The following is a 13,652-nucleotide window of genomic DNA, read 5'->3' on the forward strand; positions in this document are numbered from 1 at the left end:
CAGGAGGTTTAATCTGATAAAAAAAAATATTGTAAATTGTATTAAATTGATCAAAATGACACATACCGGTAATACACATGGCTGAGTCATTCTGCTGACAACAAAATGTCCCTTATTCCTGTATCGGCAAGTATGGCTGACATATCCTCTACCTATGGTGCTGCTGATCTCCAAGAAAAGTCTACACCACCCTCCAAACACTTTAGATGGCTGTTGACTGAGCAATGGTTTGGTCAATTGTTAGTCCGAGAGCTACTAGTGATGAGTGAGCACTACCATGCTCAGGTGCTCGGTACGCAAAATAAGCAGGTCGGACAATTGAACAGGCACAACTCGAGCAAAGAGTCAATGGGAAACTTGAGCATTTTTCCAGAAGATCTTCTCGAAAAGTGCTCAAGCTTCCCATTGACTTCCATTATGCTTAGTACTCAAGTCGTGCCTGTCCAAGCATCCGACCTACTCGTTTCGAGTACCGAGCACGCAGTGCTCGCTCATCACTAGCAGCTACCTCTCCCATACACAGTAGGACTCACTCTTCAGCGCTCCTGTATTCTTTAAGGAGCCGCTGCCAGACATCTTTGATGACAGCTTATATCATCCATAAAAACAGGATCGGCAGTCTGAAATCACACATGATGGATTATTTTCTGCCTTGACATCATCTGCCTGAAGAGAATTGGAGGCTCAGATACACAATAGACTGTCAGACGCAACAATTGTGCCAGCGGGTTCGGCCAACGTTAGTTTAATGTGCATAGAAGCCTTAACAACCGTGTCCTCTTAGGAAGCCATGATAAGCCATCCGGGGGCACCCCTACACATCAAATTGTTTGTAGATTCCCTAAAAACTAGTAGGATTGACCAATATGTAATGTGCTCAGCTGGGATAACAGGGATAAAGGGCGTGGTTAGTTTAGAAAACCTACCTATCAGGTAATAATATGTTAGTAGGAGGGAGTCTACTTTACAGGATCCTCCTGTCTAGGTCCAAGTGGCAAAACTTGGTATTTATTTCTTACTCCACAGGATCAATCCTTTTCTGCATTTCCTGTCAGTGATACAACACATTGACACTGCAATTCTTCCTTTTCCCTGTGGTGGCGCTGCAGGAAAATTGAATACTTCTTGCCGGGTTTCCAGCAGGTGAACACACGTTTTTTTTTCTAAAAAAGCACTTAAGTAAGGACAGAGTCCAAAGCCGAGTATCATTTCCAAGGAGATGTTCACCCTTGAAAGTTTTTGCTTATGTCCGCTCCAGCATGCCATAAAAAATAATAAGGCATGCTCAACTTTCTGATCGCCTGCAGCCATCATTTGCCTCCTTTTCTGGCCCGATGATCATGTGACCACTGCAGCCAATCTAACCTGATTGGCTGCAGCAGTCATGGCTTTGTATGACCAAAACAGGACCTACAGAGAGATCAGCAATGGACCCAAAAAGTCTTAGAAGAAGGAGCGGCAGAGGGATCAGTGTTGTTGAGTATGCTTAATTTGTATGTTTTTATTTTTGGCATGCTGGAAGGCACTTGAAAACATATTTTTCTTGCGTAGACAAGCCCTTGAATTTACTGGGTATTTGTGCTACTTAAAAGGGGTTACCCGGAACCATTTTATTTTTTTTTTCCTATGGGCAGGTAGTTGATAACTACCTGCCTGCTCTACCTGGTGCCGGATCAGAACGGGCATTGACCGCTGTTACCAGTGATTCTACGGCATCTACTGACATCACGGGCAATAGAGCAGCTGCTTCTCTTCCGCTCTGCTTGGTTGATGGGGCGTTACCGCCTATGTCATGCTGATTGACAGCAGGCTTCTCGATATCTAACTGCAGGGAGTTGGCTGTCAATCAGCATGACGCTGGCAGACACACTCGTCCACCAGAAAAGCTTCTCTGCTGATGTGAAGCAGCAGAATCACCAGCCAGAGGAGTCAGTGACTGCTCTGTGCCAGGGACGAATAAAACAGAATGTTAGTTTGCAACTACCTGCTGGTCAGTTCTTAGGGGTACTTTGCACAGTACGACATCGCAAGCCGATGGTAGTGATGCCGGGCGCGATAGTCCCCGCCCCCGTCGCAGCTGCGATATCTTGTGATAGCTGCCGTAGCGAAAATTATTGCTACGGCAGCTTCACATGCACTCACCTGCCCTGCGACGTCGCTCTGGCCGGCGAACCGCCTCCTTCCTAAGGGGGCAGGTCGTGCGGCGTCACACGGCAGGTGGCCAATAGAAGCAGGGGGGCGGAGATGAGCGGGACGTAAACATCCCGCCCACCTCCTTCCTCATTGCAGCCGGGACGCAGGTAAGGCGATGTTCCTCGCTCCTGCGGCTTCACACACAGCGATGTGTGCTGCCGCAGGAACGAGGAACAACATTTCCGAAATTATGGATATGACCGACGCTACACCGATTATAAGATTTCGACGCTTTTGCGCTCGTCAATCGTATCACTACGATGTCGACAGCGATGCCGGATGTGCGTCACTTTCAATTTGACCCCACCGACATCGCAGCTGCGATGTCGTAGTGTGCAAAGTACCCCTTAGGTCAATGAGAAAAATATAAAATAGTCGTGGATAATCCCTTTAATAAGACGTCACATACCGTACAATTCAAAATAGCTGAACAATGAATATGACTCTGTGCATCTAGAAGAGCAGAGGGTTGCATGTGAACGGGACTTACGTAGGCCAATACTTTGAAGATAGAAGATATGATCGTTATCTGATTTGTCTCGGGATCCTTTTGCACACTTTAAAGAAAATAGAAACAATAGAAATAAAACAACTTGCGATGCAACTTCACAAAAGACATAAGAATGCATAAACCCTGATAACGTCTAAGATTTCTTTAGGCTTTCGAAAAATGTCTTGTGTATTTAAATTTTAGTTTCACCAATTACTGTTTATTTGATCATTTTTAGGTAATTTTTCCTGGGGCGGCAATATACTGAAGACAATATATAATCATCTACAGGAGGTCAGTCGTAAGGCCCCATACACATTAATCAATTTGTGTGAGGGCTTTAACGTAGTTTCAACCTGACAGATTCACCCAATGATCTAATGTGTATGGGGGTCCGCATTGAAATCCTGTCTGTTAAGATAATGCGCCTGCAAAAAATTATCTGTACATAATAGGAAGTATGAGCCTAATATGGCTTGAGAGTGTGAAAACTAAGATTTTTTTTTTTATATGCTATATACAGTCATGGCCGAAAGTGTTGATACCCTCGAAATTGTTCCAGAAAATGAAGTATTTCACCCAGAAAATAAATTGTTGCAATTATACATTGTTTGTTGTACACATGTTAAAATTTCCTTTGTGTGTATTGGAACAAAACAAAAAAAAAACAACAAAAAAAGGCAAAATTGGACATAATTTCACATGCTATACCAGAAGGACATTGGCTTAGTGACGTACATTTTGGCAAACTGCAATCTAAGGCTCAGTTCACTTGTCCAGTAATCATCCGTTAGAATGGATCATGCAGAGAATCCACTTTAGAACTCTCCAGCGCTTTGTTTCCATCCACTTCTAGGGGTTTGGAGTGATTTTCCTACTGGAAAACCAATGACCTAAGACACAAACGCAGCTTTCTAACACTGGGCACTACATTGTGACACAAAATCCTTCAGTAATCTTCAGATTTTATGATGCCCTGCACACTGTCAAGACACCCAGTGCCAGAGGCAGCAAAAGAACCCCAAAACATTTCTGAGCCTCCACCACATTTGACTGTAGGTACTGTGTTCTTTTCCTTGTAGGCCTCATTTCATTTTCGATAAACAGTAAAATGATGTGCTTTATGTAAAAACTCTATCTTGGTTTCATCTGTCCACAAGATGCTTTCCCAGAAAGATTTTGGTCACATAAATAAAGGCAAACTACAGTTTTTTGGCTTTTTATGCCTCTGAGTCAGCAGTGAGGTCCTCCTTTCATTCAAATGTCGATGGATAGTTCATGCTGACACTAATGCACCTTGAGACTGCAGAACAACTTGAATTTCTTTGGAACTTGATGGGGGCAGCTTATCCACCATTCGGACTTTCATGCGTTGCAACCTTTCAATTGTTCTCTGCTGTCCACATACAGAGAGAATTCCCACAGTGCCATGGGTTGTAAATTTCATGATTACATTGTGCACCGTGCACAAAAAAAAAAAAAAATCTCTGGAGATGGACTTGTAACCTTGAGATTGTTGATATTTTTCAAGTCCTCAGACCGTTCTCTTCTTTTTGTTCTCCATCCTTAGTGTAGCACACACAGACACACAATGCAAAGATTGACTCAATGTCTCATCTTTTTATTTGTATCAAGTATGATTTTCATATTACCCACGCCTGTTACTTGCCACAGGTGAGTTTCAATGAGAATCACATGCTTGAAACAAAATTGTTTATCCACAATTTTGGAAAACTACCAACAATTTTGGGGGTTTTGTGTGAAATAATGTCCAATTTGCCTTTTTTCTCCTCTGGGTTTTTTTTTTTGTTATTCCAATACACACAAAGTAAATAAACATGTGTATAACAAAACATGTGTAATTGCAATAATTTTTTTGGGAGAAATACTTCATTTTATAGAAAAATTTCAAGGGTGCCAACACTTAACCATGACCGTATATATCCGTGGAAATGTTTTAGGCAGGCGTGGAAATAATGTTGCAAAGTATGCTTTAGAAAAATAGAAGTGTTAATAGTTTATCAATTGACAAAATGCAAAGTAAATTAACAAGAGAAATCTAAATCAAAATCGATATTTGTTGTGACTACCCTTTGCTTTCAAAACGGCATCAGTTCTTCTAGCTACATTTGCACACTGTTGTTGAAAGAAGTTATCAGGGATGTTGCCCCAAACATCTTGGAGAACTAACCACATATCTTCTGTGGCTGTAGGCAGGGCTGTGGAGTCGGAGCTCATTTTGGTGGAGTCGGTATAAAATGCACCGACTCCTAAAATATATAATAAATTGGGGACAGTAGTGCAATGCAGAATGTGCTTAATATTTTTTCATAGGAATTTGGGAAAGTTATGAAATGTCCTATAAATGTCGGTTCTATTCCTGATCTAAGGCTACATTCAGACACAGCGTTTTTGCTGCGTTTTTTGAGGATACATTTTTCAGCTGCAAAAGCAGATCAGCTTTTTAAAAAACCGCATCACCTGAAAGGTTTTTGAGCTCATAAATAATGCTTTCAATAGCAAAAGCAGATTAGAAAAACACCACACAAACTGACTGCTCATTCTTTAAAAAAATTGTTTAAAAGAACAGAGAGTCCTCAGTGGTTGATACCTTTTAATGGCTAACTGAAAAGATGGTAATAATTGCAAGCTTTCGAGACTACTCAGGTCTCTTCATCAGGCATGGTATAACATGCCTGATGAAGAGACCTGAGTAGTCTCGAAAGCTTGCAATTATTACCATCTTTTCAGTTAGCCATTAAAAGGTATCAACCACTGAGGACTCTCTGTTCTTTTAAACAATTTTTTTATCTCTACTGGCTAACACGGTACAAAGATATATTTTACTATGCTCATTCTTTGTGAGGATCCTCACAAAACGCTGTGTCTGAATGTCCCATCTTTTCACCCATTGCCTTTGCTGGATGCCCGGAGTCACTGCATTTCACTGAATTATTTTGCCATCAATGTTCAATATGTTTGTGACAAGAAAGAAATTGTTAGCAAGACACTGGCAGTAAAAGATAGTAAAGCTCATCACACCAGAAGTTTCTCCAGGCCTTTGTGGAAAAAGTTCTGCAAGATTAAGAACGCAAAAAAGAACAGGTTCTTGCTATTGTAACGAACAATGCTTCAAACATAAGTGCAATTAAACTGATGAATGAGAGTAATGAACAACATCTAGAAGAACTTTTAGGATTTAGTATGTGTGAGATGGAGCCACAGCGCTGTTCATGTAACTAAGGAACAAACAGATATTACAACAGAACAGCAAAATGATACTTTAGGATTAGATGATCTTGTTGAAGCTGCTTCAAAACACTTTCATATTCATCACATGCGCTGTGTTGTGCACACGCTGCAGCTGGCAATATGAGATAATCTGCAAGAGGGACCCCGGTTTCACACATCCGTCTTTTCGCTGGTTTGGCGGATGCGGCGCACTCCAGTACAGTGTATACAGTACAGTGGCAGCACGAAAAACGACGGTCACATGCTTTCATGTGACCAGAGCATGTGACCCGGAAGTTGTGGCGCTGCCACTGTACTGTATCGTACTGTACTGGCGTGCGCCACATCAGTCAAACCGGCGAAAAGCCGGATGTGTGAAACTGGGCGGACATGCTGGAAATCTGATTGGAAATGTGAGGAAGTTGGTTATTGCCGCCAGAACCACTAAAATTTATTCCATCTTGAAGCAACGTGCTGGGAAAGGGGCAATTGTTGATCAAGCCACTCGGTGAGGCAGCACTTATTTAATGACTGAGCGATTGCTTGAACTAAAATCGTTTCTTATAGATATGGTGAACCCTCAAGTAACCTTAAATGAAGGTCAATGGACACAGGTGGCTGAATTGAAGGAATTGCTTAATCACCCATTTACCGTGACTAAAAAATTACAAGCTGAGGATTTAACTCCTGGCATTTTCATAAGGGAGTGGAAGAACTTGCTATTTTGCCTGTCCCAAAGAGGAGGTTTAATCGCAGATGGCATTTCTGCTTCAATGAAAAGGAGAGCGACACAGCTATTGGAAAATAAAATTCTTCTGGCAGCTGTTTATGTGGACCCGAGCCATCGTATACTGCTTGATGATCAACAGCTTACTAAAGGAAAAGAAGCTTTGAGAGAGGTAGCAGTTAGGATGAGCAGCTACAGGACTGCCAGGCGCAAGAGGACTTGGGGCCTGACAGTGCTACTGCTGCCATATCTTCATCCTCATCAGCTGAGGAGTTTAACTTTGACAAGTATTTGGATGACATGGAGCAGCAAAGCGTTGCCGCGAGGAAAAAGATTTCACTCCATGTCCTATAGCATCAGATTGACCAGATTTCAGTAAAATTTTTCATTTGCTCTCAAAGAAATAGAAAAATTCAACCGTTCATCAAACCTGACTGTGCATGAGGCAATTCCTTTATACCCGGAAATTGTTAGAGATGTTGCCCATTTGGTTACAGCTTTGCCTCCAACCCAAGTTAGTGTAGAGAGGTTGTTCTCTAGCCTTAAAATTATTAGGTCAGATTTGAGGTCATCTAAGGAGGAGGATTTGATGGAAGCAATTCTATTTCTTAGAACAAATTCATAGACTGTACAAATGTTATTTACTATGTTTTTGTTGAAAACTGTTTTTTGCCACTTACATAGTGTTATATATAACACTATGTAATACACTATGTAAGTGGCAAAAAACAGTTTTAAACAAAAACATACTAAATAATAACATTTTGTATATTGCTTATAATTAAGTGAAAAATATATTGTAGTACAATGTGAACATCAGACATTTAATCATTTTTATGATACAATAATCAAGATGATAGAACATAAAATATATTTATTGGAATACAACTTTAGAACACAAAAAACTAATAAAAATTGTAAATATGTAATACAGTATGTAAAAGAAAAAAAAAATAAAAATTTATATATATATATTTATATATATATATATATATATATATATATATATATATATATATATATATATATATATATATATATATATATATATATATATATACACACACATACATATACACATATACATACATACATACATATATACACATTATATATATATATATACATATATACACATATACACATATACACACACACATATACATACATACATACATACATACATATACACACAGTACAGACCAAAAGTTTGGACACCTTCTCATCTCTGGAACAACTATTAAGAGGAGACTTTGTGCAGCAGGCCTTCATGGTAAAATAGCTGCTAGGAAACCACTGCTAAGGACAGGAAACAAGCAGAAGAGACTTGTTTGCGCTAAAGGACACAAGGAATGGACATTAGACCAGTGGAAATCTGTGCTTTGGTCTGATGAGTCCAAATTTGAGATCTTTGGATCCAACCACCGTGTCTTTGTAGAAAAGGTGAACGGATGGGCTCTACAGGGCTGGTTCCCACCGTGAAGCATGGAGGAGGAGGTGTGATAGTGTGGGGGTGCTTTGCTGGTGACACTGTTGGGGATTTATTCAAAATTGAAGGCATACAGAACCAGCATGCCTACCACAGCATCTTGCAGCGGCATGCTATTCCATCCGGTTTGCGTTTAGTTGGACCATCATTTATTTTTCAACAGGACAATGACCCCAAACACACCTCCAGGCTGTGTAAGGGCTTTTTGACGAAGAAGTAGAGTGATGGGGTGCTACACCAGATCACTTGGCCTCCACAGTCACCAGACCTGAACCCAATCGAGATGGTTTGCGGTGAGCTGGACCGCAGAGTGAAGGCAAAAGGGCCAACAAGTGCTAAGCATCTCTGGGAACTCCTTCAAGACTGTTGGAAGACCATTTCCAGTGACTACCTCTTGAGGCTCATTAAGATACCAAGAGTGTACAAAGTAGTAATGAAAGCAAAAAGGTAGCTACTTTGAAGAACCTAGAATATAAAGACATATTTTCAGTTGTTTCACACTAAGTATTTCATTCCATATGTTCTAATTCATAGTTTTGATAACTCCAATATGAACCTACAATTTTCAGAATCATGAAAATAAAGAAAACTCATTGAATGAGAAGGTGTGTCCAAACTTTGTCTGTACATACATTATATATATATATATATATATATATATATATATATATATATATATATATATATATATATACATACACACATATACACATACATATTATACATGCACGCACACAAGATATATATGTAATCTACTGTATATTACATATTGTATAACATTTACAATTTATTACAGTTTCTGTTCTAAAGTTGTATTCCAATAAATATATTTTATGTTCTATCTACATATCTTGACTATTTTATCATAAGAATGATTAAATGTGTGATGTTCACATTGTACTACAATACATTTTTCACTTAACTATAAGCAATATATGTGGGAGTCGGAGTCGTGGAGTCGGAGTCGGTGCAAGGGAAATTGAAGAGTCGAAGATTTGGCTTACCGACTCCACAGCCCTGGCTGTGGGTTTGGACAAATTATTCTGTCTCTTCACGTAATCGCAGACAGACTGGACACCGTTCAGATCAGGGCTTTGTAGGGGCTGTATCATCAGTTCCATAACTCCTTGTTCTTCGCTATGCTAAACTCAGTTGTTAATTACATTGGTCGTATTTTTGGGGTCGCTGTTCAACTGCAGAATAAATTTGGAGCTAATCAAAAGCCTTTGTGATATACAGCAGTGCCATCATCTCAAAACTGGCAGCAACCACTGGGACCCAGGTACAGCCATCTACTGTTCAGCAAAACAATAAAGGTCCGTGGAGCCTCTGTTAGGAGTCTCGACACAAAAACTAGCCAGATATCCCTTCGGGAAGGACCCTACTCCACACTGATGAGGGGAAATACTCCGAAACAGCTGTCGGTGGATGGATACCTGGCCTTGGTATTTCCCTTGTCATATCTTTATACTAGTCAAAGAGTTGGATATTGACTAAATGGGCCACTTAATATAGTGGTTATGGTGGTCTCCTTAAAAAAGCCACTCCTTGGCAAGGTCCTTCGTAGAGGGATAATTGGCTAGTTTCTGTGTCGAAACTCCTAACAGAGGCGCCACGGACCTTCTTTGATTTGCATACTTCCGAGGGGGCAATGCACCTAGGATTTCACTGTGTTGAGTGCCTTTGCTGGATGCCGGCAGTGTTTTCTCTGGCTGGTCTCCCCGAGATCAGCGATTGCTTGGTCTTGCTGATCTACTGTTCAGAGTAGTCTGGCTAGAAGTAATCTTCATGGAAGAAATGTGGCAAGAAAAAGCCATACCTTGAAAAAGGGTCAAGTGACTCAACTATGACCCGACAAAAAAAACAAAAAACAAAAACAAAACACAGGAACTAGGGTGCAGAAAAAGGCAGCAAATTCTCTGGACGGAAAAGTCAAAATGTGAAGTCTTTGGTTGGAACTGAAGGCAGTTTGTTAGCAGAAGGGCTGAAGAGCGGCACAATAAGTGTCTGTGTGAGAGCCCTGGCAAAACCAGGTTGTCACAGAGCCTGCACAAATCCACTAAAATGCAGGCCATTCTCCTCTTTGACACCAACACAGTCCCCACACAGGTATACACCAGCCAATCAGTCATAGTCACTCTTCCCCCACCTCCAGGACAAGGGGAGGGATTTAAAAGAGCTTAGGAAGTGACAGAGCAGAGTTTAGTTTCAGTTTGAGCTGAAGTCAGTGGAGAGCTGACAGGAAGGAGTTGGAGCTCCCTGGAGAGGGTGGTAGTCTGGGTTGGAGCCCCGGACCACTGGACGACTGAACTAGCCACGCTGACTAGGTGGCAGTGAGGGCCACAGGCGACGGAGATCCGGTCGCGGGGAACCTGAGGTAGACCGGGGCAGGGTTGTAGCCCGCCGGTGCCGAGAGAGGGGATCCGGTGTGGAGGCCGTTTCAAGCGGACTAGTCCAGACAAGAGATACAGACAAAGTGCAGAAGAAAGGGCCCCTGGCTGTATATCTGTGTGTGGGACTCAAATGCAACCGCTGGAGGCAACCAGTCACTGGCAACTTGGTTTAGAATACAGACTGTGTGTGTTTACTGACCGTTCAAACCAGCACCAGCTCATCCAGCACCACGACAACAAACTGAGTTGCCTTCTCCCTGCAATCCCTCACGATCCTCTCGGCCCCAGGACTACACCTCCACTACCCGTGGATGGGATCCCACCTTGCTGCCCCGCTCCATCTGCCCCGGGACCCAGGGGAGCTCCTCTTCCCTTCAGCTGCTAATGATCTGCATGACCCCTTTGGTTTAAATACTCTCATTTTCCCTGGACATATGCTGGTGATATTCAGTTCCTTCACAAGCTCTGGATGCAAACAGGCGGCTTGCACTCATCAGAACTGCTATTTTCTGAGCTTTGTACCGAGTTGTCTAGAGATAAGCTGTTTGTCGTTTTCCCTTGTTTGTTATCCCTGTGTGTCCTTTAGTGCCTAGTGGGGTTGACGAAGAGTTCATCCCATAGGGCCCAGATCAGGGTCAGCCTAGGGTCAGGTATCCAGCTCAGCACATAGGTGCGGAACCTATCTAGGGCAGTGAGGGAACCCAAGGCCCAGGGGTAGGCTTGGTCAGGAGTCATCTTCCCCTTCCCTAGACACAGGTTTTCCCTTCCAATTCGATTCGCTTGGTACTTCCCCGTACCTAGTGTGACACATACACAGAAGATCTGTGGTTAGTTCTCCAAGATGTTTGGAAGAAGCTCCCTGCAAGGTTCCCTTGAACATGGTGTGTAAGTGTATCTAGAAGAATTAATGAAGAGAAAGGGCAGCCACCAAATATCGATCAGACTTAGGGGTACTTTGTACGCTGCGACATCGCTAGCCGATGATAGCGATGCCGAGCGTGATAGTACCCGCACCCGTCGCACATGCGATATCTTGTGATAGCTGCCATAGCGAACATTATCGCTACAGCAGCTTCACATGCACTTACCTGTCCTGCGACGTTGCTCTGGCCGGTAACCCGCCTCATTCCTAAGGGGGCGGGTCGTGCCGCGTCACAACAACGTCACACGGCAGGCGGCCAATAGAAGCGGAGGGGCGGAGATGAGCGGGACGTAAACATCCCGCCCACCTCCTTCCTTCCGCATTGGCGGTGGAGGCAGGTAAGGAGATGTTCCTCGCTCCTGCGGTGTCACTCACAGCGATGTGTGCTGCCGCTGGAACGAGGAACAACATAGTATTTCCTATTGGTGCGACATTACGGAAATGTCCGTACACAGATCACCGATTTACGACGCTTTTGCGATCGTTTATTGGCGCATCTAGGCTTTACATGTTGCGACGTTGTTACCGGCGCCAGATGTGCATCACTTTCAATTTGACCCCGACGATATCGCAGTAGCGATGTCGCAACGTGCAAAGTACCCCTTAGATTTCTCATTTGTTAATTCACTTTGCCCTTATGGGTAATTTTCGTAAGACACATTTCCTTTAAAACTGCATTTGTGAATATCCTTGCATATTTATTGTGAATCTACATAAAAAAGAAATACCGTCAGTCCATGAAACCGGACAAAGCACAGTGTTTTTACCCCCGGCCTAGTCTTTAATATTACTAACAAGCTGTTGTTACAAGAGTTTCTGAGTAAATCATCCTGACAGCACGGTTGGGTTCATGTCAGTACCACTCTGGAGATGAGGGTGCCCATATGAATATAATGAGCTGCACATGTGGAATTCTAACAGTACAGACAGCGGAGACCATTCAACAACCTCGACTTGTGCACCAGTAATGAGAAAAGTCCAATAACAATCCCTAGAAAAACATTTCCCTTCAAATACTTCCCTGCCACTCAGAACACAAGAAAAGGCTTTTATGGGAAATAAAGGTTATGTGAGACCGCTGTGAGGCACAGGCGAATATGGATGAACAAATGAGACACCTTAGCTTCTGCTACTGAAAAAAATGAACATTGATTAAACCGCCTAAATGTTAGCTTAATGATCACAAAGGACAATTAAAGGAATTACAGAACTTCAGGCAGGCTGCCAATTAGAATTCTGCAACTATTTCTCATTTAAAAGTTGATTTTTATTTTGCGACTGCAGCTACTATGCAAAAAAAAATATGTATCTCCATGGTAATAGACTACAAACAAACCCGGTGTAGTCTGATCCTGCATTAATGCTATCTTTCTTACTAACAAAGTTCCTTACTAACTTAAACTTATTAGAGATTTGTTTGGAGTCTGTTACATGAAGACAAATTTGCCCTTAGAAGCTGTACACAAAAAATTGTAACCAAAACTATTAAGTTTCTTAATTTTTCACGATTTGTTAAAGCACCACTCCAGCATTTTTCATTTTTTGGTGAGGTCAGTCCTGTCATGAGAGATGTCTGCAGCCAGTCCGTCCTATGCATCAGCCCCGAGAAGCGAATTCTCTGCCATGACTGCCTTTCGCCTACTGGTCCTATGCAGAGGTCTTTGACAAACGGGATGCTGAGGTCTTACCACCACACAGACCATACGACTGTGACCTTCTGCCGGGAGCCACTCCTCCTCGAGGACATATCTAGGGTTTAAACCGGATCACGATTAAGAACAAAAACCCCCTTCCTCTCATTCCGGAGCTTTTTGACCGTCTCACGGGAGCCCGTGTCTTCACTAAGCTTGACCTCCACGGAGCCTACAACTTGGTCCGCATCGGACCGGGAGATGAATGGAAAACCGCTATCAAACACTCATGATGGACACTATGAATACTGTGTTATGACATTCGGCCTCTAATGCCCCGGCCATCTTCCAGGAGCTAGTGAATGACGTCTTCAGAGACCTTCTGTACGTCTGTGTGGTAGTCTATTTAGACATCTTAGTATTCTCTCTGGATTTACTTACCCACAGGAGAAACGTCTGTCTAGTCCTGCAAAGACTAAGGAAGAATCGCCTGTATGCCAAGTACGAGAAATGTCTGTTTGAATGAACTTCTCTTCCCTTCCTTGGCTACGTCATCTCTGACACAGGTTTAAAGAT

General features: G+C 42.4%; 1 protein-coding gene across 1 annotated transcript in view; it reads right to left on the reverse strand.

The window, feature by feature from the left end:
* CFAP300 (cilia and flagella associated protein 300) overlaps positions 1-13,652 on the reverse strand; it is a 105,604-nt gene that overhangs the window by 2,555 nt on the left and 89,397 nt on the right. Inside the window, exon 6 of the mRNA XM_075337469.1 lies at positions 2,684-2,750. Within this exon, the coding sequence (XP_075193584.1) occupies positions 2,684-2,750 (67 nt within the window). The remainder of the gene's footprint in view (positions 1-2,683; positions 2,751-13,652) is intronic.

Source organism: Anomaloglossus baeobatrachus, chromosome 2 (assembly GCF_048569485.1).
Source record: "Anomaloglossus baeobatrachus isolate aAnoBae1 chromosome 2, aAnoBae1.hap1, whole genome shotgun sequence".
In the NCBI taxonomy this organism is placed as follows: domain Eukaryota; kingdom Metazoa; phylum Chordata; class Amphibia; order Anura; family Aromobatidae; genus Anomaloglossus; species Anomaloglossus baeobatrachus.